The following is a 26090-nucleotide window of genomic DNA, read 5'->3' on the forward strand; positions in this document are numbered from 1 at the left end:
AATTAGATAAAGATTTTAACACAGCCCTGAAATTCAGTTTACTTATGTGGAGCACAAAACAGGCAGAGAACTTAATGCTGATGTCACATGGGAAATGCTGCACATTTCATTAAATTCGTTACTGACATTCACAGGAGGACTTAGGCAGGTTCATACCTCACCTGGGAAATTGCTTGGGTCTCACTCCTCAGCTTGTCACCTTCCAACTGCTCTGTCACACAGTGCCTGGAGAGGAGAAGGACTCGGTGTAAGCAATTGTTGCCTCCCAGTGCCTGCAGGGAGCCACAGGAGAGATGGAGAGAGACTCTTGACAAGGGCCTGGAGTGACAGGACAAGGGGCAATGGCTTCACACTGACAGAGGGCAGGGTCAGATTGGATATTGGGGAGGAATTGTTCCTTGTGAGGGTGGGGAGGCCCTGGCACAGGTTTCCCAGAGAAACTGTGGCTGCCCCATCCCTGGCAGTGTTCCAGGCCAGGCTGGATGGGGCTCTGAGCAACCTGGGATGGTGGAAGGTGTCCCTGCCCATGGTAGGGGGTAGAAATGGGTGAGCTTTGAGGTCCCTTCCAACTCAAACCATTCCACAATTCTATAACTAAATAGATCCTTTCTGATCTTTACATATTCTGAGTGATAGAACCATGTATTTCATAAAAGCTAAATATAGTTTCAAAAATCAAGACATCTCTGTTACTTCATATCGAAAAAGTGTCTGCTTTTGTTTCTGTTTGGCAAAAAAAGAGTTAACGCCTGCTGATGAATCCTTTGTGCTGGGAAGCTCCTGGATTGTGCCATTCTCACTGCTAGCCCAGGTGGGAAACTTCAGGGACTGTTTCTGATTATAAGAAGGATCATGAAAAAGATAATTTCCAGTGAGGCATGTTCATTGATATCTCTTTTACTGAAAGGCCTGCAAAAACATTCATATTCTCACAGGAAACAGGCCTCCCTGCCGTTTTGTTTTCCAGGAGGGAATGTGAGGAGTCGGGTGAAAGGAGTTCCTAAGTAACATGAAGTGCTGCTCTGGTGCTGGCCGCAGACTGCCCTGTATCAGTGACAGCCTCTTGGTCCCTCTTTGCAGAGCACATGGAAAATCAGCCGCTGGTTTGCAGGTAAGACTTGGGGATTTCCTTCTTGCACAATGTCTGTGAAGTAAAATTTCAGCACTAATTTACATTTCCCATTGAAAAGTCAAAGTCAAATTAAGGGGAAGCTGACAGAAGACAGTGAAATTTAACAGAAGTTTCCTGTTTTTAAAGGAAATTGCATAAAGCAGCCGTTTATTTACTTGTTTCGATTGCTTTATCTTTCATTAGAAACAAAGTTTCCCAAAGTTTCTGCCCTTAAAATTTATTCATGAAAATACCAGGAGGAAAGGATACTTTTAATCTCCTTGTTAAGTGCTTCCCCAAGTTATTCAGGGGCTTTCAAGTTTTCTCGGAGATATGGAAAGAGAAGGAGTGAGGAAACCAATCAGAAATCATCACTTTTGCACGCAAATCTTACAGAACAAAACAGATATTAAATTCATATAAATACAGGATGTAATGCCAAAATACAGGCATATCTTTCAAAATTTTCAGTGTGTTCCAAATCAAGTGATACCTTGGGATATTTGGAAAGCTGAAACAAATATTTTTTAAAATACATGGTCAATAGCGCTTGTGGCAATGGTAGAGAAATGTCTAAAAGCTTATGGCAATAATAGAGAAATATCTAAAAGCTTTCCTGTGCAATCCACTGAGTGCAAGTTATCAGGTATTTTAAAATGTGTTTAAGGTTTTAAGTGCTGATTATCACAGACATGAAAATATCAAGCTACCAAAACTAAGTAAAACAACACAAGTGCCAAGAGCTGCTTTTCAGGATAGAGGCTTGAAGAATTACCCACTTGCCCTCTTTCTAACAGCTTAATTCTTGTATTCCCCACAAGAGACACTTATTTGGAATCCTGATTATGGTTGCAATGAATAAAATAATGCCTTGTCCTTGCTGTTGATCAACAGGGGTTAACCTGCTCTGTGTTTTTTTATCTTCCAGTGAGCTGTGTAAGGAACAAATTATTATACATGTCAGTTCATTTCCAAACTGGGGGCCTAGTTCTGCAAAAACAAACATCATCTGTAACGATTAAAGAATTAAAATGAGTTTGAGGCTCTCCCCACACCACATAACTCATCAATACCTCATGTGGAAAGAAGGAAATTCCTTGATTCTAATCTTGAAGGGTAAAACAAAACAGCGTAAAACGTTCTTATATATTGAACACCCAATTTTTATTGCAGGCCATACTCCTACCTAACTCTTTCAACCTCACTATCTAGTCCACTGGGTTTAAAATAATTTGTATATTGTAATATTGTAAAGCCTTTCTGTATGAAGAATGAAATGTGGGAAGCAGTGATCAGACATGATCCAACAAAATGTGGGAGTTTCAGGTGTCAGATTGAAAAATCATCTCCCTGTATGTCAGCTGTGTTCTCTGACAGGCTTTTTCCTAGCAGAAAACCTTGTATAGACTGCTCAGCATTCTTAAATTTTATTAGAGGGAGAACGTGCTCATAGTTTGAGTGGAGGTTCCAGCCCTCTCCAGTCATAGAGAGTTCATCTGGTTGTAGATCTTTGCAAATAAAATTGTATTATTCTTGCAATCAAAACAGTGCAGGAAGGGGAACAGATCTCCACCTTCACCTCTGGCTGGAGGTTCATTTTTAGCAAAGAAGGCAAATTTCTGCAGTCACCAGATAACTCAAAATGTTCAGATCCTAGCCAGAGCTGTTTCTCTGTGCTGAGTGTAACAGTGTTCCTGAACAAAGTGAGGTGTAACAATGTGCTGAGCTTGCTATTGCTCACCAAATCTCAAGGCTGCCTGCGTGGTTTGGTCTGAGGACATGAGACACAAAGAGGGGACCACAGAAAAAAGTTCTCTGAATAACTAAATCAACCTGTCCATTTTGTGTCTCAAAACCCATCGCCAAAGAATTACAGTAATTTCACGATTATAAGCCGCACCATTTTGACTAAAATTTTGGTCCGAATCCCGAAGTGTGGCTTATAATCAGGTGCGGCTTATATATGGACAAAGAACAAAAAGTTGCTGTTTTAGTTTGGAGGACAGGTGTCTGCTGAGAAAGGCAGGAACTTCTCTTTGAAATGGAGAATGTAAACCCCCTCCCTCCAAATTATTATAATTTTGAAATCAAGGGGCTTTCAGGCAAAGATATGGGAATTAGGAATAACAGTTCTTTACTAGGGAAATTAAAATAGAAATACAGTACTACAAAGAAACAAACTCCAAACCCTGACAAAGTCAGAGTACAACCTGACACCCCGTCAGGCAGGGTGTTGGTAGCAGTCCCATTAAATGGTGGCTGCATCCTCCTGCAGTGACAGATGTGATTCAGTTGGAGCAGTGCTCCTGTACAAGGTGCAGTTTCCCTCCGGAGGTCCAGTGGTGATGTGGAGAAATCCGGTTTTCATCTGGAGTCCAGTGGAGAAAGGGGCTCCCTTAGTGTCCCAAAACCTCTGTTTTTATCTTGGTAAGAAATGTTGGGCTCTTCCCCCTGGCTGGAGCAACTTCCAATGGGATGCAGTAATTTTATCAGTCCCACAGTGGGACTCAATGGCCATTAGCAGAAAATGACTGGCTGGAGGAAGGATGGGTTGTGAAAAGATAAAGAACAATGCCCTGCCTGGTTTCAATGGATGGCCCATTAGCAGAACATCTCCCATGAAGACAAGGATCACTGCCCCCACCCTCAACAGACGGTGATAGAATAGATACCTTTTATCACACCCTGTATTGCAACCCAAGACAGTTGCTGACACCCGGACATGCGGCTTATAATCAGGTGCGCCTTATAATCTTGAAATTACTGTAAGTTAGAGAACAGCAGTAATAACTCTTACAATCTTCTGTAGCTCATTAAATGTCTGCTTTCTTTCAGCAGCTGCCCAAACAGCACCATGGACATTGTCTGGATGAGACCCTGCCCTGGCTCATGCCCCTGGCAGACCTGGCAGCATCCTCATCCCTCCAGGGATGGTCTCTGCAGTGCTGGTGCACCCCAGGAGCAGAGGGGGGCTCCCTGAGGCCCAGCCACGGGGCCATGGCTCTGCTGGTGGCAGTGGCACAAGTGCTGCTGCTTCTGGGTCTGGCTGGGGAGTCCCAGGGCCTCTGCTCGCCCACTGCCTTCTACAAGAACTGCTGGATCCGGCGCTTCCCAGGCCTCCTGCTGGACCTGCGGGAATCCCAGAGGAGGGGAGCCCAGCTGCTGAAGAGTTATGCAGAAGTCTCCTCCCAGCAGTGCAGCAGGACCTGCTGCCTTCTGAGGAACGGTCAGTGCTTGTTAGCAAGATCTGGCACACATTAAACCCCCCATTTTGGGTAATGTTTACATAAACAGTCCTTCACTTGAGGAAGAAGTAGAGGGGGTGGAAGGAGAATCTATAAATTTTTTGAGGCAGGGAAGCAGAGGCAAATTTTAACTGTTGCCCCATAGAAAGGAAATTGATAATCTGTATTTTTTTAGAAAACACATCTAGGAACACATTAAAATCTTAGAAATTTTAGATCTCTGTTGCAAAGCTTGTAGGTAATACCAACATTAAGAGAGTAACTTTTCAGTATTCATTCTCATCTACTGTAGAGACAGTGACAGTGATTCCAACAGCATTCTCTTCATGGAGTCTGGCATCAGACTAGGATATGGTGAGAGGCAGAGCGGAGGGGACACACAGTTTGTCCTTCTCTGAAATAGAAGAATATTCATTCCCTTGGAGAAAACACTCTTATTCTGTGTTTACACCATGCAAACCAGGTAACACTGAAGTTACAGCAATAAATAATAGCAGTTATTCAGCTGGCAACCCCTTTTCTCTAGCCTGGTAAACTCAGGCTCAGAGTAAAAATATACAAAATCATTGTCCTAAGCCTTGAACTTTCTCTGAATCACACTGCACTGATACCCTACAGGAGTGCATTTTAGAAGGAGACATGAATTGCATGTCTGTGGTGTCTAAATTTTCAAAACTCTACAGACTGGAAAGGGGTTTGAATATGGCTTTGGAGGATAAAAGTGAGGTACCAGTTGCTAAAAAAAATCAATATAAATTTTGATGATATTTTGAATTATGAGCAAAAACATAACCCTCACAACCTGACAGTGACATAAGTAACTTCCAGCAGCAATCCTGGGAAGAGTCAAATTCTGTCTTAAATAATGTGAGGGGAGGAAAATTACATACATTTCAGCAAGGTTGTTCCTATCTCGACAACAAACTTTTTCTCATCTTCCCCCATATGTGACTGGATACTTACAGAGATAATAAATGGCCAAGAGATAATAACTTGAAATCTCCTTTTCATAATTGTATATAGACAAAATTTGTTACTATCATAACTAAAACAGAGGCATTACAGAGCATTTCAAAGGGCTTTAAAACAGTTATTTAATGAGATACAGAAGTAGAACTCATATGGCTGTTCTAGTCCAGAGGTAAAATAAGAATGTAAGTTCTCTTTTGCCTGTATGCTCAGTTAGTTTATATAATAATGAGAGAACCACAGGATCTAGGCAAATGTAATGAACTTCTGATGTTAAATACCATCATAACATGCTAAATGCAATGGTCATTCTGCTGAAAAGCTCAACTTTGTTCTTTATGGGTTCCAGTCTCCTGCAATCTAGCAGTGTTCTACCATGGAGCCATTCATGAGAACAGGAACTGCCTGCACATGTCTTGCCCAGCTTTGGAAAGCTGCATTCTAAAGGCTGGAGTTGATGTCATTTTGTACAACATCACAACAGGTAATAAAGAATTTCGTTTATAAAGACTGAAAACAGAGCAGCTTTAGGAAATGCTAAAATGATACCAGGTCAGCTGCTGTGCTAAACGATCTCCTGAAGTAACATCCCTAAAAAAAGATGAAGACTTATTTCCTTTTTAATTAATACACCTACTTCTGAAAATAATTCCCCCCTTTCTTCCACTCAGTGAGAAAGGAAGTTTAAGATACACCCTGCTCTCAAGATTCATGCTCTGAGTATCTCATCAGTGCTGTGCTTGGCCAAAACACCCTCCAAGCTCTGAGAGACTGAGAGAGGAGACTGCCACTGCTCACGTCCCCAGACCCAACCAGTAACAAGGCTGAACATTTATTTTCATTAGGCACATGCATCATGAGCACACAGGTAACACAGACAAAAACACATAAAGCAATCACACCAACACAGGGAGCACCAACAACCTCGTCCTGCTTTTTGTGTTAGTGAAAATATATAAATATATATATATATATATAAATATATATATATATATATATACACAATGCAAAGTTCCCCAGCAGCTGGGCTGGGATGCTCTCATCCTGGACCTCAGGATGCCTAGTCTGGACCCCAGCCTCAACAGGGATGTTTGAGCTTCAGGGTGCAGCCTCTCTCCAGTTGCTGGTGCAGACTGTCACACACACAGAGCTTTCCTGGATTTCCCGACCCTCAGTAGCCTAGATCCCACCCTTTCTTCACCTTTGGTTCCTTCCCTAAGCATCCCATAGTAAATTGTGTGCAATCCCAAAATGCACATGCCTTGCATCCTGTAAGGTGTTCCATAACCCGAGGAAGTGACAGCTCCAATCCAAAAGGGCATTATTGGGCTCCCTGAGCTGCCTCTGTCCCCATGGATCCTTTTTGTGGGTGTGCAGACAAGCTTTTATCAATAAACTAACATTATCCTAATTTAATAGGGATTGATCCAGATCTTCTCATTTTCGAGAAACTGAAATCCCAAGAGCCAAATGCTCACTCCTCAGTGAATGAATCTGAGAAGCAGAACAGCACAAAGACCCCTGAGTGGGGAAGATGCCAACATCACAATGCCACCACATCAGGTTCTCCTCTGCTCCGAGCTCCACCTGCTGCCATGAGCCATGGCTTGCCAGCAAACACTCCCACCCGCAGCTGGAGTCTGACAATGCAGAGAACTGAAGGTACTGCCTATTCCAGGGCAGAAACTTCCCCAGCAGACATTGCTTTTGCTAAGAGGACAAGCAGCAGGTCGGTCACCAGCTCAGACGAGACTGCACACTCAGCTTTGAGCCCCAAGCCTGTTGAGATGTTATCCCACATGCCCACCCCTCCTCGCCTGAACAGCAGCAAGCAACACCTCAACGAAACCAAAGGCTCCAGTGGGAGGAATTCCACGTCGGATAACGAGGCAGCTGCCTGGGAAGCTGCAGCTTTGGGGGTCTGGCTGATTCCTGTTGTCCTCTGCTCCTCTCTCCTCTGCCTGTGCTGTTGCACTGCTGCCCTCACAGCCGGGCGCTGCAGCTACAGGAGGGGACACTACAAACCCGTAAGGACAAGGACAGCGATGTCCAGACAGCTCATAAAATATGCTCCTGTCAGAGGTAATCTGTGAAACACCACCCTGGCTCTGGAACAAACAGGATTTTAAAAATGCACTCCATATATCAGCTTACTTCTCTCACAGAACCAGTGATAACTTAGTTCAGAATATTTTGGTTATGATTTAATTCTTGGCAAATGAAGCACAACTGCCTGTCTCTTTAGGTAGGAAGCACCCACTCACAGCTCCCACTGTTTGAGGCATTTTGGTTCATCCTGTGATGCAGATTAATGTCTGACAAACACTGTAACAGTTTCCCCCAGGTTCAGTGCAGGTAACTGCTATAGTTATCTTTGTGCTTTTCTATTTGCTACCAAAAGAATAAACATTCCATGAAATGCAGGAATACACAAGTGACTTATGAAATCGTCTTTTTGTTTGAAATGGTCAAAATGATCAAGTTTTCTGCCAAAGAAAGGCTAAACCTAAACTCAGAGAGAAACACTTGGTAAAGAACTGGTTTTTTTGATGCCTTTCTTCAAGCTGAATACAGCCATTAAAATTCTGCTTGTGTTCACTTTGTAGTCTCAAGCGCTGCCAAGAAAGCAATTCAAACTTCAAGACCTTGCAGCACTACAGTCCAAACATAATTTCTCCAGAAAACCTGGGAATATAATAAAATTATTATAGCTACATAATTGCATGTAGTTTTTTGGATACAGAATTCACATGCAGGTAGCTTCATCTAATTTAGATTAGAAAAATTATCTCTCTTGACCTAAACATTACCCCATAGTTTCAGCTGGGAAATGGGTTTCAGTTTTTTTAGCCTAGGGTGTTGCCAAGCATTGCTTAGTATTCTATTATCTTCAATTACAGAGGCACACACAGTTTGTGTTAGAATTAATTGTTTAATACTTGGGATTTTTATTGGAAAACAAATTTATTTTTTTGTTTTTGAGGACAGGAGAGTGCACAAGGTCTCCTCCCTATTTCAAAAAGTAAGATTTTCAGTTTGAGGCAGCAATATGGTAAAACAATGCCTCTCACTAATTTATAATGCTGCAAAGAATGCATTTGTTATTTAATCCATGATTTAATCATGCATCAAGGACAGGGGAAGATGCTTAAATCCATAATGTATATATTTATGATCTATTGCTGAACTTGCAGCCACAAAAGCCTAAGGAACTTAGCTCTTACAGTATCAGTGTGGAAACAAACTGTGACTGTGGGCCATCACTTCTCCCCTGTACCATTAAGAAGATATTACTGTTCTCAGAGAAGTATTACAGAGCTCAGCTGAAAACTGACAGGTTCTATCATATTGCAATCCCTTCCTTACCTGAGACTTGCAGCAATTTAATGTCGCCAAGTCCTTAAGTGTCCATTCTTCCAGTTCAGGCTGAGCTGTGCCCTGAGTGCCCCACAGAACATCTGCTGATAGCAAAATCAGTCCCTCCAGCTTTTCTAACTCCTCTGTGCTATCATTGACCCTCCAGAGCAGCTTGAGTCAAGGAAAAAAAGAAAAACTCATCTTATGGGCTGGATACAGCTATAAGTTTTTTTTAAATAGAACAAGTCATAGGTAGTTAAACAGTTGCGTTCAAAAAGGAGAGTTTTCACCTCCCTTCACTCTCAGAAAAGTAACTCCTTGTCTGCAGCAAGGCACAGCCATTCCTGATGCTATTTTCTTCATCTCCAGATTAGTGAGCGTAGAGTGCACTTTAGAGCACCCTGCTGCTCTGTTGAGCTCAATATGATGTTCTGGAGAACAATCATATAATGCAACAGGGACCTCAATTCTCACAAGGAAAAGATATAGGAGACAAAATGAAAATTTCTATCTGTCCCACAAGCAAATGCATCTGGGACAGCAGAAAATGATTGAAGCAATATTATGTTCTGAAGAGATTTCTTGTTTTGTTGACAGAGAGAGGGAAAAGAAACTGGCAGAAAAAGGGTTATATGAAGCACAATAGCAGAGCTATTGTGACTGAGAGTCACAAGAAAATAAATAAATAAATGCATTTTAGCTATGAGAGAAAGCAAGAAATGGGTAGCAAGATGATTTATCCAGACAGCACATCCCTTTTTAGCAACTGTCCCTTTATCCCTTTCTTGTGCTTGTAGCAACACTTTGCCTGAAAACACAATGTCCAGTCTTCAGAATGTTTATATGGGGATAACAGGAAAGTTCCTCCAGGTGTGCACAGAGGAATGCACACCTCAGTAATTTACATAGTAATGTACATGACACATTAAAAAGTGACCAGTGCTAAAGATGTGTTTATTATTGTGCTGCAGAGCTGCTTTATAAGTCTCCTAATTTCCAACTCTTCAGTTTTTGTACTTCAGCACAGGATTCCAAAGAGATGGGATGATGCAAAAGTATTTCACAGTAAAAGAGAGATGTGTAGTTTACTTCTTAAAAATATGTGCTGTATTTTATATCCTTGAGGTTGGGAAGACTCCCACAGGGGTTAAGATCCCAGTGTTCCAAGTATTCTGCACAGTCACAGATAAATACTGTCACCTTCAAACACAAACAGTTTAGAGGGAGAAGCAGAAAAGCAGAGAGGAATTTGAAAGTTCAAAATAGCATCCATGCTGCCTTTTGTGCTGCCCTCTGCTTTACACAAGTTCTGTACTGTAACATGGAAACCATCAGTAAAAATCACAAGTGTAAGTTTGAGTTTTATCCCAACATTGCTCTTGGCCAGCAGGTACCATCTCTTTTTGGGAGAGACACTTGGTGCTCAGGAGATAGTCACCTTAAATTCTGCCAGTATTACTTGAAACATTTATAGGATGTAGGTTAGGATAAGTTTAACATTTATAGGAAAGTTAGGCTTGAACACTTCAGAGAGAGCTGAAGAAGCCTGTGCATTTTAGGTTTTCCATCAATTAGCTGTGAAGCTAATGGAAAAATCAATTTCCCTTGCTGTGCTGCTCTTTCTACCTGACATCATTATTGGTGAGGTCAATGTTGTTTCAGCCATGACTTCCAGAGCTCTGCTTAGGTCCATTCTGTGAAAAGCAAAGGAAAACTGGGATGTCCTCTGCTGCAGAGGATTTTCTCAGGTGCTCTCACATGTCCTGAGTAAAAAAGGACAGCTCTCTAGAGAAAAGTAAACTTATGGGGCTTGGGATTTCTTAAGACATTTCAGGGCCTTCCTCCTGGACACACCACTTGTCTTCCCAGGCTGGCCCCTAGGGCAGCCCTTGTGCAGGCACTGACACAGCTAATTAAGGAAACAGATTTCTCCTGTGCACATAACTAGAACCAAACTGCCTCTGGAACAGAGCCAGGCACAACTCCAGGCACCAGCCCTACCATTCTCTCCAGTCAAATTGCACTTCCTCAGTCGTTTTTGTTTCATGGCTGTTCAGAGAAGATTTGGAATTACACAGCTGTCCCTATTTCAAATGGGAATTTTAAACATTACCCTCATCGTCCCTGGATACAGGAACAACTTGATAACAGCTGAAACTTTCTCCATATTAAGCTTCTGCTAAAACTTTACATTAATACACATCCAAAAGGGAGGACTACTGGAGAACCAAGTCAGTCACTGCAAAACTGGGATTACAGGACAAGCGTTTTCAGTCTTAGCTTCAGCTCTGGCAAATTCTCATAGGAATTAAAATGCTGCATTAAACTCAGTCTCTCACCATATGAAAACAATCTTGACCTAAGAAGAATCCTTCCTAAACTGACAGTGTTTTGGCAGTGGGAACAAATCCACTCCTTGGCTGTATGTACACACAGAGCACACAGTGAGAAATCCTAGCAGGGAGTGAGTCCAGCACACAGAACGTTGCAGGAATCAATTCCCCTCAGCTTTCAATGTCCTTATTCTTACACTGCTGCTTCTCAACAAGCTGCTGGCAGGGCCACATGGTCAGCTCTTATAGGTATGCAGAATCCTTAACTCCCTCTGCCCCTTGTAGAGAATTACTTTCTCTCTAAGTTGTAATCTAACTAAGCCAGGAAGGTAGAATAAAAGCAAGATTTATTTATGTCCTTTCAAGGTTTGGTAAGATTTTTTTTTTCTTAATTGTGAGAAGGCACTAAAATTGTGATTCCATTGTTTTAAATCCATTTCTTCCAATTAAAAATTACCAAATATAAGATACACATCCATATAATTATTTCTCTGTGCTACATAGGATGCTACAAACTTTTTTATTTCCACAAAAAGCCTGGGTACATTCAAGAGAGAAGTCAGCAGGCTTGAGGGTAACAAGGCTCAGTCCATTCCTATTTAGTTACAAACCCACCTCACTAACTCATCATTCTTCCTGTCCCAGGTACTCTGGGAATTTCTCAACAATTGCTGGTTCACCTTCCCACTACCATACCATTTTTCACCTTATTTTACTCCATCATTTTGGGGACAGGTGCTTTTATATAGGATATTTGTTTGCCCTCACAATAACAACTGAGAATCTCAACTGTCCAGAGTGCTTCAACATCTCTCCAAGTCAGACTACTTAGGCAATATTATCCTCATTTAACATACAGGGAAAAATCTGAATGGCATTTGGAAAGCATTTAGACCTCTTAATTTTCAGACTTTTAATGAATGGAACTGGAAGCCTGATTTCATTAGTTCTGACATTGTTGCTCTATGTTAAATGCCCAAAGAAGTGTTAGGAATCAGAATGTGATGAAGTAGAGGACTGAACCAGGATCTCCCATGCCAACAAAACACAGAATAAAACATTAGTTACCAGTATGAATCCAAATATACTTTATTCAAAAGACAAGATTCATGGACAGAACTTAACTCATGGTCAAGTTTCATTTTTTGGTTCAGGTTCTGAACCAAATTATCCATTGAACACCTCTGTAATGATCAGGTGAACCTGCAGACTCTGCTCTCACGCTTGTATATTCAGTAGTTTCTTCACAGATTCTTTGTACTGAGAGATGTTACTTTCTGTTTCACCTTCATTTTTGAGTGCAATGACCGAGTTTCTGTAATTCTTAACCACTTCAGATGCCAGCAGTTCCTCCTTAGTGACATTGCTGACATTCTCTGAGGCTTTTATTCGAAGCAATGTGTCCAAGGCATTTTTCTGAGAGTGACTGTTTTCCCAGACATACTCTTCCATGTCTTCCTCAGACTTCTCACTCTCCCACTTCTCAGTTTTCTGAAAGAAAATATACAGCCTTAAAAACTACCCAAGACTGAAACAAAGCAACAATAATTTGAAGGAAGTGATCTGTCATAGTGATCACCTTTAAAAACTGCATTAATGGTGGAAGGCATTTCCTCCTCTAGAGTCCAGGGTTTGTAACTCAAGCCTGTATGAGCAGGATGAGCTCCTTTCTCCCACTCATCCGGTTCTTTATGTATCTGGCAGATCAATACAACTGGGTGAGTCAGAGTGGGAGAAAAGGCTTATGGACTATACATAAAGAAGAAGTAAAAACCTTGCAGAAGTAGTAATTTTAAAGAGCCCTCAATACTGCAGTTCTGGAAGCAGCCACCCTGCGATTATGGCCCCAGCCCAAGGTTCTGGCTGGTGGGGAGAAAGTAAGACAGTGCCTAACGAGTAACCCAGTATGTGACTCATGAAGAAAAGCTCCACCAACAAATCCATTTCTTCTTCCTGCAAAACAAACTGCTCAACAGAATCTCTATCCACAAGGTGCTGATCTTTACCTAATCAGTGCTGTAAAATTAGACAGGATCACAAGCTGGGCACTGACAGAAGACATCATCCCAGTGCCTGTAAATACAGTTGTTCTGAATCAATTCTGTCTTTCAACATTTATCCAACAGAACATCTCTCTCCTTGAAAGAATCTTTATGGAGTATTTAAAATGTTGTAATCGGCTATATTTTATTGTACTTTGATGAACACAGATGCTTCAGTGGTATATTTGCATTTTTCTATATTGCAGGCTGTATGTCTGAGTATTTATAATTATTTATAATATTTGTTGATTAACCACTATGTCGTATCTTTATATTACCCCACCTATGTAAGAATCACAATTGGAAGTATTTTGGGTTTAGTTTTGCTATTCATGTTTTTCTTACAATTGTTATAAAATCATGTCTAAATAAAACTTGCATTTGTCTGGAAATACATTCAGAGAAACCTTACAGTAAACCCTTTACATCATAGAGATTTTGTCTTTTTTAAAACAACTTGCCAAAAACGGCTCTTCAATAAATTTTTAGCTGTGCTAGGCAGAACCAAAAAAACCTCTTGCAAGTCAGGGGAGCAGGAGTTTTTTGTTGTTGTTGTTTGGGGTATTTTTTGTTTTTTCTTTTCTGGGAAGGAGGTAAGGTGGGGTGTGTGTGTTGGTATTGTTTTCCATTTGTTTATTCAAAGGTTATTCTTTCCACTAAGCATCAAGGCTGCTGCAGTCAAACCACATACTCAATTGAATTTACTTTAATTAAGCCCCAAGATTTTTTTCACCCAGCAACTCTTGAGTGTTTGGATTCCTCTATCTGAATTTAAAACACTTTCCCAACCGCTGTGTCCTGCACCTGGTAAATGGCATCTCTTGTCTTTTGAGTCTGAATCCAAATGTTTAGTCAGAGGCAGCAATTCACACTGCTCAAAGGTTCATATGACTGACATTAAATCCTGGACACAATAAACCACAGCAGTAAAAGGACCTCATTCAGTTTCTAGAGGAGAAAAACAGGAACAAAAGCACATCCTGTAGCTCTGCACTGCTGAAACATTAATGGAAGAAGTGGGCACAGTGAAGTGCTCCTTGTCTGCTTGACAAACCTTCCAATCCAGAGCAGAGGTTTAGAGTTTTAAATTAACAGCATCATCCTGCTTTACACATCCCTTGGTTACCTGCAGAGTTGCTATCCAACACATTTTTTCCCCTGAACTCCAACAGAATTTTCAAGCCAAAGTCTCTCTCACAGGGATAGGGTTTCTCAGGAGTAAGGGAATATGGGTATCACTCCTGGTCACTCCCTGGACCAAACTCATGTCTGAAGTTCAAACAGAAGATCCCTGTCAGGCTTTTAAACACATAGCAGAGACAACAAGGACTAATGATAGTATTACATTTATCTCTTCAGGAAAATCCTTCTCGCACACAGCAACTCACAGGATTTTGGAGATGCATGCCAATAAACAGACTAAGATTTCCCTGCCTCTTGTGAGCAATACAAAGCAAGATTTTATAGCAACTGTTGAGTATTTCTTTCTTGGAATCCTTCCCAGCAGAATGATGTTGTCAACATGGATTTTAAAACAAAATCTGACTGCATGGTGGGAGGTGAGGGTGAAGGCAGGAAGGGATTTGACAGTAGGGGGAGATTTCCAAATGCATTAGCTTTTCCAAACTAATTGTATCCATTGAAACTTAGATACTTTTTCAACAGAATTTACTGCAAGAGAAAAGTGACTGTAGAATTACACAGGCAGTTGGAAACATATACAAGATATACACATATACAAGATATACATATAAAGATACAAGGTAGACAAGCACCATGAACTCTGAATAATGGAAATATTACACATGTTGCAGTCTCAGTTTAAAGTGTTATGAATAAAACTAATAAGGACAATTAAAGAAAGTTCAAAAATTAGGTCTTAATCATTCAAATTTTATTAGTTAAATTATTTACATCCCCTGCAGATTTTAGATGTTAGTGAACACTGGAGCCTTAAAAATGAGAATAAAACTGTGAGAAGTGAAAACCAAGTATGATATTGTGTAAGGTTTTCCTAGAATCCCCACTTTGAGAACCAGGTTAAAAATAAGAAATCACTAAAAATGGTTTCCTCATTCTATCACACAAGACAGAATCTCAGTATTATCCAGCTTGGCTAAAGATGAATTCAGCTGATACTTTCAACTTCTTCCTCTTAAAACACTTAAAATAAGAATCAAAAAATCCCAAACCAAAACACCAGCAAACAGTTTTCCATATAAAGTCAAAGATCTAAACCTATGACTAAAGTGGCATAGAAAGGCTATTTTTCCATTTCCTAATGCAAACATAAAGAACTATTTTTTCAAAGCTGTAAACATAATAAGGATTTGTTTCTAAGCAAATCTTTTATGCTGCAGTTTAAGCCAGTGGTTTGGGAGACTTAAAAGCTTTTACAGTGCTTAATCTGAATTCCTAAAAAGTATGAATGCTAAAATTGACTTTGGACAGTGAAGTTACTTTTTACATGTGATCCATTAACAATAAGTTTCACTTTATATGGTACCTTAAAGTAGAGAAGAAAGAAAATAATTTGGGATCTCTTAAGTAGGCATTACATCATCAATGTGCTTGGGGTTTTTGCTGCCTGTTCAACTTGAATAATTTTGCTGCTGCAGTGATACAGAGGCTTAAAATTGTCAAGTTCCCTGATCTTCCTTTTGGGAAAAACATTTTAACTAAAATTTCTCTAGTGGCACACAGAAATCTTGAGGCAATTAAAAACATGACTCATGTTGGTTTATTTTCTTGTCAATGGTTTGAACAGTTAAATATTTAATGCTATTTAGCAAAGACCAGGTATTTTAAAAGGATTTTTTTTGAGGGGAAGGAAAGCTCCTAAAATGCCAAGTCAAATTTCAAATTCTGTATAGCCTGGAATAAATACACCTAGATCTTTGTATTACTTTGAAATAAAAGATGCTCTGTGTGGTACAATAATCTTAGATTTTCAGCTAATAAATGACAGTTATGCTAACATTGTCCAAATTACTGAAAACCTTCAATCCTAAGAGGAGTTGCCAAAACAATTATGTGCTTATCTCTTTGGACATAATACACCTTTGATCTGTACTATTTAATTAACAACTTAGAAATATCAACAGAAGTTTGTAGAAAGGCAAAACCTATTTGTATCATATGAGACTGGATACAGAAATTGTAATTATTTGGTGATGTGGAATAAGTTAAAATTCATTCTTCTGAATCAGCAGAACTGTATTTTTTAGGATACAGCAATGGCACAGCACAGGTAGGACCTTTAGAGGGTCAAGGGAAAATCAAGAGAAACTATGAGGACTGAAAATTCCAGTGAAGTACAAATGTGTATAAAAGGTACAATGAGGTACAAAAGGAAAAGCAGAGAAACAAAACAGAACTCTGCCACGTAAGAGATGCCCTCATAATTAATGATGCTCTCATAATTAATGATATTCCCAAGTTTAGTTTCTGGCTCTCTAGCTAACTCAGAAAAGTTGCCATCCGCCTCTTTCAAAATTAAGGACATCATCTAATTTCTCCAGGCTGGTGTGGCTGCATGAATTTTCTGGAAAGTCCAGGTTTCTTACAAATCTAGGGTCATTTGTAAAGTATTTATCTATCTCAGTTTGTTTCCTGAAGGCTGACCAGGTAAGATTTTGATCTCATAGGAGAGATCAGTGATGTTAAAAATCCAAGCCTATTAAGTTTTTTAAAATCTAATGCCCCATGAGACTTCATTTCACTCCAACAGACTGAAAACTGAACAACTGCAAAAAAATTGTATTTATGCATCAAAAAGGAGCCTTGTTCCTCCAGCAACAAGAAACATGGAGCTTAAACACAAGGTATTGCAAAAAGCTTACTACAATCAGAAATATTGCAAAAACAATTCCTAATTCAACCTTTTGCTGGAATGCTCATCCTTTTTTGGTTGTAAGAGGTACAAAAAAAAGTGCAACCTTCTACTAGAATACACATTTCCTGTCAGGAAACCTCCTTCCTTTGATTTAAAATGTTTGAATTCAGAGAAAATGTATGAAATTTAACATCTATTATAAAGCCACTTCAGCTTTACCTTTTCTGGTTCCCATTACTGATGAGGACTCTCTCATCAGCTGTCTGATTCTGGTGAGCACACAATGGAATCCATGGTTCAAAACAAAGGATATATTCCAACATTTAGAGACCAGCCTCACTTCAGCCTCAGTCTGCAGTACTTAAACTACACACAATGACACACTGAGAGAGAAGCCTGTTCTAGGTAGGGAGGGCACAATTACACCACACTTCATTGTTCTAAGATGCCCAAGTCAGGAGATTTCCCCTGACCATCCTCAGTGATACCAAAAGGTGCCCAGGGAGCTTCAGCAAGACTTGAGTGCCTCCTCCACCTCCCACTGCAAGTCTACAACCTCCATGCCATAACATCCTGAGTGCTCCTACCATGAACTTTGGGATCCTAAGTAGACAAAGACCTGCTTAGGTTTCAACAGTGAACTAATCTCCTTTCACATATTTTAGGCTGAATTACAAGGTGAACTCCCACTATGAAACTGCAAAATTCTGCTGTTACCAAGTATTACTGGCACAACCTGAAGTGGTAAAAATTATGTTTATTTGTAATGGTTTAAAATGACTGTAGTTGAAAAAATGAGGATGAAGCCTAATGAAAAGTTGTATGGTGGATTTGAGTGCTATCACCAGTGGTCATGTAAAAATATCCATTCAGCATGCAGACACAGACACTGCATCCCACCAGTGCCTTGTCACTGAAAGCTCTAAAAAGAAATGCAAAAGTAGTTCCCCTGAAATTCAGTCAAGCTGTACAGCTGCAGGGTTGATGGATAAATTTTAGTTAAGTGCCACACTGTCTGCCCATTCTTCATTTTTTTCCTTCCCTCACCTTTCTGTGTCTTACTGTAAGAAGTAGTGGAGAATAGAAGATCCAGGACAACTTTTTAGTAATCTTTCATCAAGATTCCAGCTTTGCAAGGCTGAATTGAGATCTTTCACTCTCTGTCATCTTGTGTATGTTGAAATACCACGTGGAATTGGAGCAATAAAAATTTAATTACTCTCAATGTTTTTCCTTACTGGAAAATTGACTTTCCGCTGCATTTGCTTCTCATTCCTGCTTTCAGCTCCTAACAGAAGTGGATTTTTGAGTGGTAAACTATTAATCCAAGCTGTGTGAAGAAATCCATCCATGATCTTTTCAACCACTCGAGGGCAGCAAACTCTAACTCTTTAAAAACCACTTGTACCATAAAAAGACATTGAGGTTTCGAGTGATGCTACAGCATTCAAGCAGTACCATCATTTAAAGGCAGCAGAAATACAACTGGTTAAGATGCTGATTAATAATCTATCTAACATATCTCACTCTTTCACTAATTAATTCAATCCAGGCACAATCCTGGAGGATAATTTGAAAGGAATCACAGAAAAAGAAAAGAAATTCAATTCTTACTAACTGGGAGAAGTCATCCATCTAATTAATATATTCTGAAAGCTAATAAAACACAAATATTTGATTAATAACCAGACAACTAGTAAACAGGAAGCAAAACATCTCCAAGTATTTTAGAGTGAGAAAATAAATGAGCATTCTTAGGTTTTGAAGATTTTAAAGACTGTTTTAAAATAACTGAACTCATGGGTCTGATATTGCATTTGTAATAAAAGGATGATGCATTGCTGGCAACTAAAACATAATTACACTTGAAATTCCATTTCCTGATGTATATCTGCATATAACATTTCTTCCTATAAATGCTTCCAATTCACAAAATCCAGTAATCTAGATACTAATGTAAATCATAGGATGTCTGCCACATTTAAAGAGATCATGGGAAAAGTTTTTAAGCTTGAGGGCATAAATTACATGGATCCAGCTTTCCTTCACTCAGCAAGAAAAGAACACTGCCCTCATCTTTTGATTCAATTCCATCAGCCACATGTATTAACAGTGTGGCACTACTCTGCTGGGAAAGTCATCAAATCCTACAGTAAGTTCTGCAAACAGGACTGATGTTACTGCCTAAATGGAAGGTCAGGCTCTGTCCATCCCCCTCCACTATTAAAGTTCATGTAAATGAAAATAAACCACACACTGTTTGCTCATGGTTAACAAAATGGATCCAAACAATCTTTCAGCAAGTTATTAAAAGGCATTATCCCTGATCAGGGGGGAAAAACCATGCCACAAAACAAAACATGTCACACAAAATAAAAACCCATGTCTCAGGAAACCATTAATTTTTCATGGGAATCAAAGACAATTACAACTGATTGACAAACTCATCAAATATTAATGTGGAGAATGAAAGGTAATAAAAGTGCAAGAGACTTGTGCATATTCAATACACACTGAACACTCCCATATCAATATTGCATAGCCCTGTCTGCCAGCACTAATTAAAGCTGGGGCCCCACACAGCCATGGAGCTTGTCTGAAATTATTAAAGTAAGCACTGTCTAGGTCTCTTGTCATTGCTTAATACTGGAAACTACTCTGTCATTAATGTAAGATTTGTAATGCAATGTGATGCTGTTGGGGAGAAAAACATCCATGTGTCCTTGAAATCTGCAGCAAATGTTATCTTTCACAACCAGTTTAATTTGATGCACTCTACAATTACAAAATTATCCTTCAAGGCAACTGCCACTGAAAGGAAAATACAGGTCATCCTCCTTAGGATGTTCTTAACATCAGCACTGTAGTGGTCAAAATCAAGAACAATTAATAAAAATGCTAAATGCAGACATTTCCTATTCTAGAACAACTGAAAACAGTAAGTATGAATCATAGCAGTGGGTAAGGTACAATTTCTCTAAGAGTGACATATGGAGATGATGAAGGCTTTGTCTGTCTCAAACAATGTGACAGTGACGTGGGACATTTGAATAAAGTTCAGTCATCCAAAACATTACTATGGATTTCCAACAACAACAATTTCTGTTCAGAATGTTCACTGGTTTTCTGTAAAAATGCCTATAAAATTGTTGAAGGGCACCAACACAACCACAAAAATACAGGAGATAAGTGTGAAACATTCCCTGTGAGAGGAATATCTGTGGTCAGAAGGTGGGAAGGCTGCCCCTTTCTGAGCAAGAGGGAGCTCAGAAAAGCAGTCAGCTTGAGACAAGGTATGAGAGAGCATTTAACAAGAACACTTCCAAATGACAGCCATGGTTTACTGCAGCCCAGGAAGAGCCCAAGAAAGGACATATTCTAATTAACAGACAGGAATCTGGAATACTGGTTCTCTTGGTTGAATTTGAAAAAAAGTGAGTTGAAAGAGAATAGAATTGTAAGGTCATTTACTTTAAAATATGACAGAGAGCACATTAAGAGAGTCCATGCACAACTGCTTACCCAGGATTCGTGGTACAGAACTGTGAGCAGGTGCATGCTATAATCATAGTTCTGTCTTCTTAGGGGACACCTGGAAATGCAGAAACATTTTTCTGAACCAAAAGTTAAAACCTACCATCAAATCTTCTACTGTGTAATGTAGGGAATCTTAGGAAATGAGTGGTTGATTCTTGTATATTTCTCAATTACACACAACCAAGAGTAATATCATGGAGGGATGAGTAATAAGAACACAGGAGATCAGGCAGCTGCAATTCAGCAGGAAAACATACAATATCCAAGAACTTACAGATCTTCTGGCGGCATTAGAAACTTCTTTGCCCCCTGTGGCAAAGTGGAATCCAACCTACATTAAATCTGAACTCTTTTAAAACCTGTTTTTAACAGTTAATAACAGGAGTAGTATTAATTAAGTCCTATTTTAACCTTAAAATACAATAATTCATCAAGACAATAACTGGTATTACTAGAAGACACCCAGCCCTTTCTCTGCTGTGGGCATTGCTACAATATTTTTGATTCCTTCTGACAGCTCACCTGTCTGTTGTAATGGTGAGCACATCTGTCTCCTGACAGTACCGCTCTCCCACGAGCTTAATAAGCTTCTTCTTTGCATGGTCATCCAAATTCAGGCTAGAAAGTTTAACCTTCAAGAAAAGGAGAAAACAAATTTAATTCCTTGGAAAATCCAAACTCTGATCTCTGGAAGTACTTGAGACAGGCACATCTTCTCTCAAGGAGAGCTATTCAGGATGCATTTGCAGAATTTCTTCAAATTGGAAGTCTTAACACAAGGCAAGAATAATTTGAGTACTCAGATATCCCCCCAATGCCTTACAAGTCACAAGGCCAGTCAATATGAATGGACAGATTTGACCAGGAACACACAGATGTACTCATTTGCATAAGATTTTGAGTTCCCTCTACTTCCCTCATTTCCTTACAGATGATCACATTTGCATGCTTGGAAAAGAAAGCCAAGCATTTAGGGGTTTGAAACAAAGGCTGTTTACCAAAACTACTACTTACTCTTAAGGTCACCACTCTTGCTTTGGGATTCCGAATAGAAGTCCCTGAAGAAACATAATCTACTGTTTCAATTTCAATGGGAAAATGCTGTTCACATTTCTCATCACTGTCCAGAGCACTTGGCCATTCAGTGCAGAAATCTGTACAATAAATAGAAAACACCAAGTAATTAACACCTGTCTGGTATATTTGGCTGGGTTTTTTTTCTTTCAAGTATATTGCAATATATGTTTCTAAAAGTACTAGTCCTAGTACTAGTGCTTTTAAAGTACTACAAGGCAACAGGAGAGTTTCTGCCAGAATTGCTCCAGTATTGCCATGTCTCTCTTTGTACTGGCTTCTCCAAAACAGGATACAGTACTGCAGATGCAGCCTCACAACTGCCAAACAGGATCATAGAATGGTTTGGGTTGGAAGTGACCCTCCTGCTACGAGAATTTTTTACTAGATGCAGCTGCTCAAAGCCCTGTCCAACCTGAGCTTGAACACTTCCAGGATGGGGTACCATAGCTTCTCTGGGCAAGCTCTTCCAGTGTCTCACCACCCTCATCACAAAAAAGGCTTCCTTTGCCTGAGCTCCTCCTTAGGTTCCCCTTACAGGCTTGCTGGGTGGAAGGATGCTTCTGGTCTCCAGTAGATCCTGTACCTCCCCAGCACATCCTGCTCTTACAGAGAGTCTCATATTAATAGCTTTTTGGTCATGAAATGCAGCCCATAAATGGCAGTGGATTCAAGTCTGGTTCAATCACAGAGTTCTCTGAGAACTGATTTACATTCATCACTCCCCTTCTGTAAAGCACTGAACTATCAACTCATTAGTTCAAGCAAGGCCTCGTGGAAAAGTAGCATTTCATTCTTACTGGTGTGCTGACAACCTCCTGAGACTTATCTGTTACACCTGCATGACTCCTGGCAGCAGCAGGAAAGCAGACAGCACCAGCCACAGCCAGCTGAATCACCAGCTCCACAAGCGTACCGTGTCTCACCTCCATCACACACAGTTACATCTTGCTTCCAGAAAACTTCTAGAGATGGTTTAAAAAGAAAAAACCAACCAACTAAACAAACAAAAAATAAAAAGGCCTCAATGCCCCCCTCACCTTTTAAAGCTGCACAGTGCTTCTTAATTGCAGGAGGAGTAAGATGCAGAAAATTGGGAATCTGAAACAGACACATGAAGAGTTACCAAAATAATAGCTTTTTGTCTGATCAGAAATAAATGGGCATTACTGAAATCTGATTACACTTCTCACATTTGCTAAGGCAGTATAAAATGCTTAAAGGAAATATTCATATAAGCAGACTCTTCTCAAGTCTGATTTAGGGAAAGACTTTAATCTGTGACAAAAATCACAGCCATGATCATCCTAAAAAGTCTCCTGATATCATTCACTTCTTACTTAACTTTATAATTGTTACCACTTAGAAATTCAAGAGGATAAGTTAATAACAGAAAGAAGTCTCCAAGATAAACATTCCAATCAAAGCAGTGCAGCCTTAGTAAACAGTGACTTTAAAAGTGACCCCCCCAGCCTGGCACGTGTCTCACCTTGATAAGTTCTAGGTTGCCTTCTTTTGGTGGAGGCACTCCTCCCTTCACTGGGTAACCCATTCTGATTGGGAGAGGCACTGAGGCAGGTTTGAAGGCAGCTGCTGTTGGGTAAACACTGCTCCAGTCCTGATCCACAGCCATCCTCTCTGTCCTGGGAGGTGCAGCCTAACCAAGGGAAAAGGGGACAGGTGGGATGAGTGATGCACAGGATGTAAGACAAGGCAGGATCAACACATCAAACAATGATTTCTGGGATCAATTCCTACAGCTGGACATTTCAAGGCTCTTTTACAGCAAAAGTTAGTGCTGATCTGTAGAGGAATTTTTAGCAGAGAGCCCCTCTCATCTTAGCTGCCAGGCCTTTCCCAACTTTCCACTGCATTTGATGGCAGAGATGCTTAGGAAGAAGAACTTGCCATCTTCCTGCCTTGGGATAAATCAGCAGGGGGAATCAAACCAGTAAAGAATTGCAAACTCTATTTCCTAAAGGGCCTGAACATGTGGTGGAGGACAAGACAATGAGTGTTAAAATTCTGGAACTCTGGAGATGTGGAACAGTTCATAATTAATAATGCTGAAATTTCTTGCCATAGAAATTCTAGTGTAGAGACAATGTATCAGTACATGGCAAAAACAGCTTATACCCTCCAAAAACTGACCATCACTACAGTCAGACACTCTTAGAAAAAGAAAAGCTTTATGCCAGAAAGCAACCACCACAAATCCTGTAAACTCAGGCTGAAAACAACATTGACAAGTCTGGGTTATTGGAAATACAACTTGGTTACTTTTCAGCCCTGCACTACCTGGTGTCAATGCAAGCTAAACATCAGTTTAGTGCTGTATTTTTGATTTTTGATAACATAGACTGAAAAGTTACAGAAGGCAGGTGTTGGCCTGGAACAGTCCCAGGGGATTGTTTCACCAGGATTTGGCTGCAGAAGGGGTTCCTGGGCAAACTGATAGAAAACACAGCTTAGAAAACTTTCCCAAACACCTGAGCTAACTGTAAATTTCAGTACTTACTGATCGCACAAACTGTAGTGTCCTGCCTCTTCTCCTTACTGAACCTGAAGGAAGGAAAAACAAAAGAGATTAACAAAAACCTTTTAAAAATAAATTATTCTGTAGTTTGGGAACAAAAATTGTAGCACAATTCTGTATGTTTTTTTGGTCTTTGTGACAATATCCGGTAGTACTCCACAATATTTACATGGAAGCAGGGGAAGATCAGATACTCAAAACTGCAGATTACTAATTAATGCTTTAAAAATAAGATAAAAAAAGAGCTGGGAGGACAAGAATGAAGGACACTTTCACCTTCATTCCTATGCTCCCTTTCCTCTTTTTTTGTGACACAGCAGCCACAAATCACTCTCCACTAGCAGCACAAGATGGATAAACTTAAGAGTTCCTATTTCCAAGATGAAAGAGCGATGGCTCCATCCTTTCCTTCTGACAGCACAGCTTCACACCCTCTTCTGTGCCACTCTCCAGCACAACTAACCTCTGCATGAACAGTTTGGACATTGGATTGTTTCTCTTCTTGAATGGGATGGGGAACACCTCGATCCAGCTCACTGGGCAGTCCCAGAGAAAGGGGAACAGGAAGTGAAAGAGTTTAATCCATTTCAGGTTTGGGTTTTTCCAGGCTCTACTTCCCAGCTCACTGATTTCATCTGAAGTATGGTCAGGGACCCCTAGGGATGTATGAAGTCACCGAATACCACTGGATTTTCAAACTATACACTGATCTTTGTACGCCTGTCTGTCTTCATCTCATCCTCCTCAAACTCTAAAACACTTCCAAACCCCACTGTCCAAAAAACAAGATCAGAATAATGAGGCCTTAGACATACAAAGGTGAACTTGATGACATTTATTTTCAAGTGTCTAGTTTGAGCTCAGAGGTTTCACTGTTGTACATATTTAGCAAAAAGCAATGACTGAGATTTAGAAAGGGATGTTTGGGTTCTTTTTCATTTCTATTTCATTCGTATGTCTTACAACCCTACCTCATAAAAACTTGTGGATTTCACATGCTATTTGTTTTCCTTATCTGAGAATCTTATGGACCTTTTTCTCTTCATTCTCTTCTTGCTATTAAAACCTTAAACCGAATAGTACATCCATTCAGGGCTCTCCAACATGTAACATTCAGATAATATTCCTGCATCCCTCCACCTACCTTTTTCGCGGTGCTTTCACATACAGCCACACGCCAAAACAACCTTACAATTTCTGTTACAAACATCTGTAATTTCAGGCCAGGACACCTTTAGCTACTTCAGTGTCACCGGACATCACTCAGAGGCGCTTTCAGCGACCGGGAAAAGGCTGGGAAAACCCTGACCCACCGCTCCCACTGGCAGAGGCCAGGCACGACACCAAAGGCTTCCCAGGAGTACACACAGCGATGAAATGCCCCTTGGGAACAGGCTGGCACAGGCACCGCTCCGCTGCAGCCCTGCCTGCCGCCCGTCCCGCCATGCGGGCGGTGCAGCCCGACAGCCCCGGGCACCCCGCGCTCACCTTCCCGAGCCTGCGGCCCTTCCCTGCCGCTCACCGCGGGCGCCGACGAAAAAGCGGCGCGTCCCCAGCGAGGCGTGGCCGGGGCCCGGGACAGTACAGCCGGGGACAGCAGAGCCGGGGACAGCAGAGCTCCGCAGCTCAGCCCGGCCCGGCAGCACCGCCCGGCCCGCGCCGCCATCCCGGCCCCGCCGCGCTCCGCCCACGGCCCCGCCCGGCGCGACGGCGGCCGGCAAGGGCCCGGCCCCGCAGGGCGAACGCGGCCGCTCCGCCCTCGCTGAACCCCACAGGGCCTGCTCTGCTCAGAGCATCCTGGGCTCTGTCCTGAGCGCTGCTGTGCCTGCACAGACACCCCAACAATCCCACCCTGTGCATCCCTGAGAGAGTTCTCCAAACACTCCTGGAGCTCTGGCAGCCTTGGGGCTGTGACCATTCCCTGGGGAGCCTGGGCAGTGCCCGACACCCTCTGGGGGAAGAACCTTTCCCTGATATCTGCCCTAACCCTCCCCTGACACAATTTCAGCCATTCCCGAAGTCCTGTCCCTGGTTACGGAGAGCAGAGACCA

General features: G+C 41.0%; 2 protein-coding genes across 3 annotated transcripts; one reads left to right on the forward strand and one right to left on the reverse strand.

Moving 5' to 3' along the window:
* Positions 1–772: 772 nt before the first annotated feature.
* On the forward strand, positions 773–8044 carry MANSC4 (MANSC domain containing 4). Of its 2 annotated transcripts, XM_033056869.1 has the most exons (5): positions 773–811; positions 968–1111; positions 3947–4337; positions 5675–5809; positions 6745–8044. In XM_033056869.1, the coding sequence occupies exons 2-5, from the start codon at positions 1010–1012 to the stop codon at positions 7416–7418; spliced, it is 1302 nt and encodes a 433-aa protein (XP_032912760.1). In that variant the 5' UTR covers positions 773–811; positions 968–1009; the 3' UTR covers positions 7419–8044. The 2 variants fall into 2 exon arrangements, with proteins under 2 accessions (XP_032912760.1, XP_032912761.1); XM_033056870.1 differs by having other exon boundaries at positions 787–1111; positions 3950–4337.
* A 4035-nt stretch (positions 8045–12079) lies between these two features.
* MRPS35 (mitochondrial ribosomal protein S35) lies at positions 12080–25711 on the reverse strand. Its single transcript, XM_033058596.2, has 8 exons — positions 25528–25711; positions 24022–24065; positions 22993–23160; positions 22544–22604; positions 21444–21583; positions 20952–21061; positions 20415–20484; positions 12080–12506 (listed from the first exon to the last, which is right to left on the reverse strand). Exons 1-8 carry the CDS (start codon positions 25703–25705, stop codon positions 12234–12236), a joined length of 1044 nt encoding a protein of 347 aa, XP_032914487.1. The 5' UTR covers positions 25706–25711; the 3' UTR covers positions 12080–12233.
* Between the last annotated feature and the right edge of the window lie 379 nt (positions 25712–26090).

Source organism: Catharus ustulatus, chromosome 4, assembly GCF_009819885.2.
Source record: "Catharus ustulatus isolate bCatUst1 chromosome 4, bCatUst1.pri.v2, whole genome shotgun sequence".
NCBI lineage: Eukaryota > Metazoa > Chordata > Aves > Passeriformes > Turdidae > Catharus > Catharus ustulatus.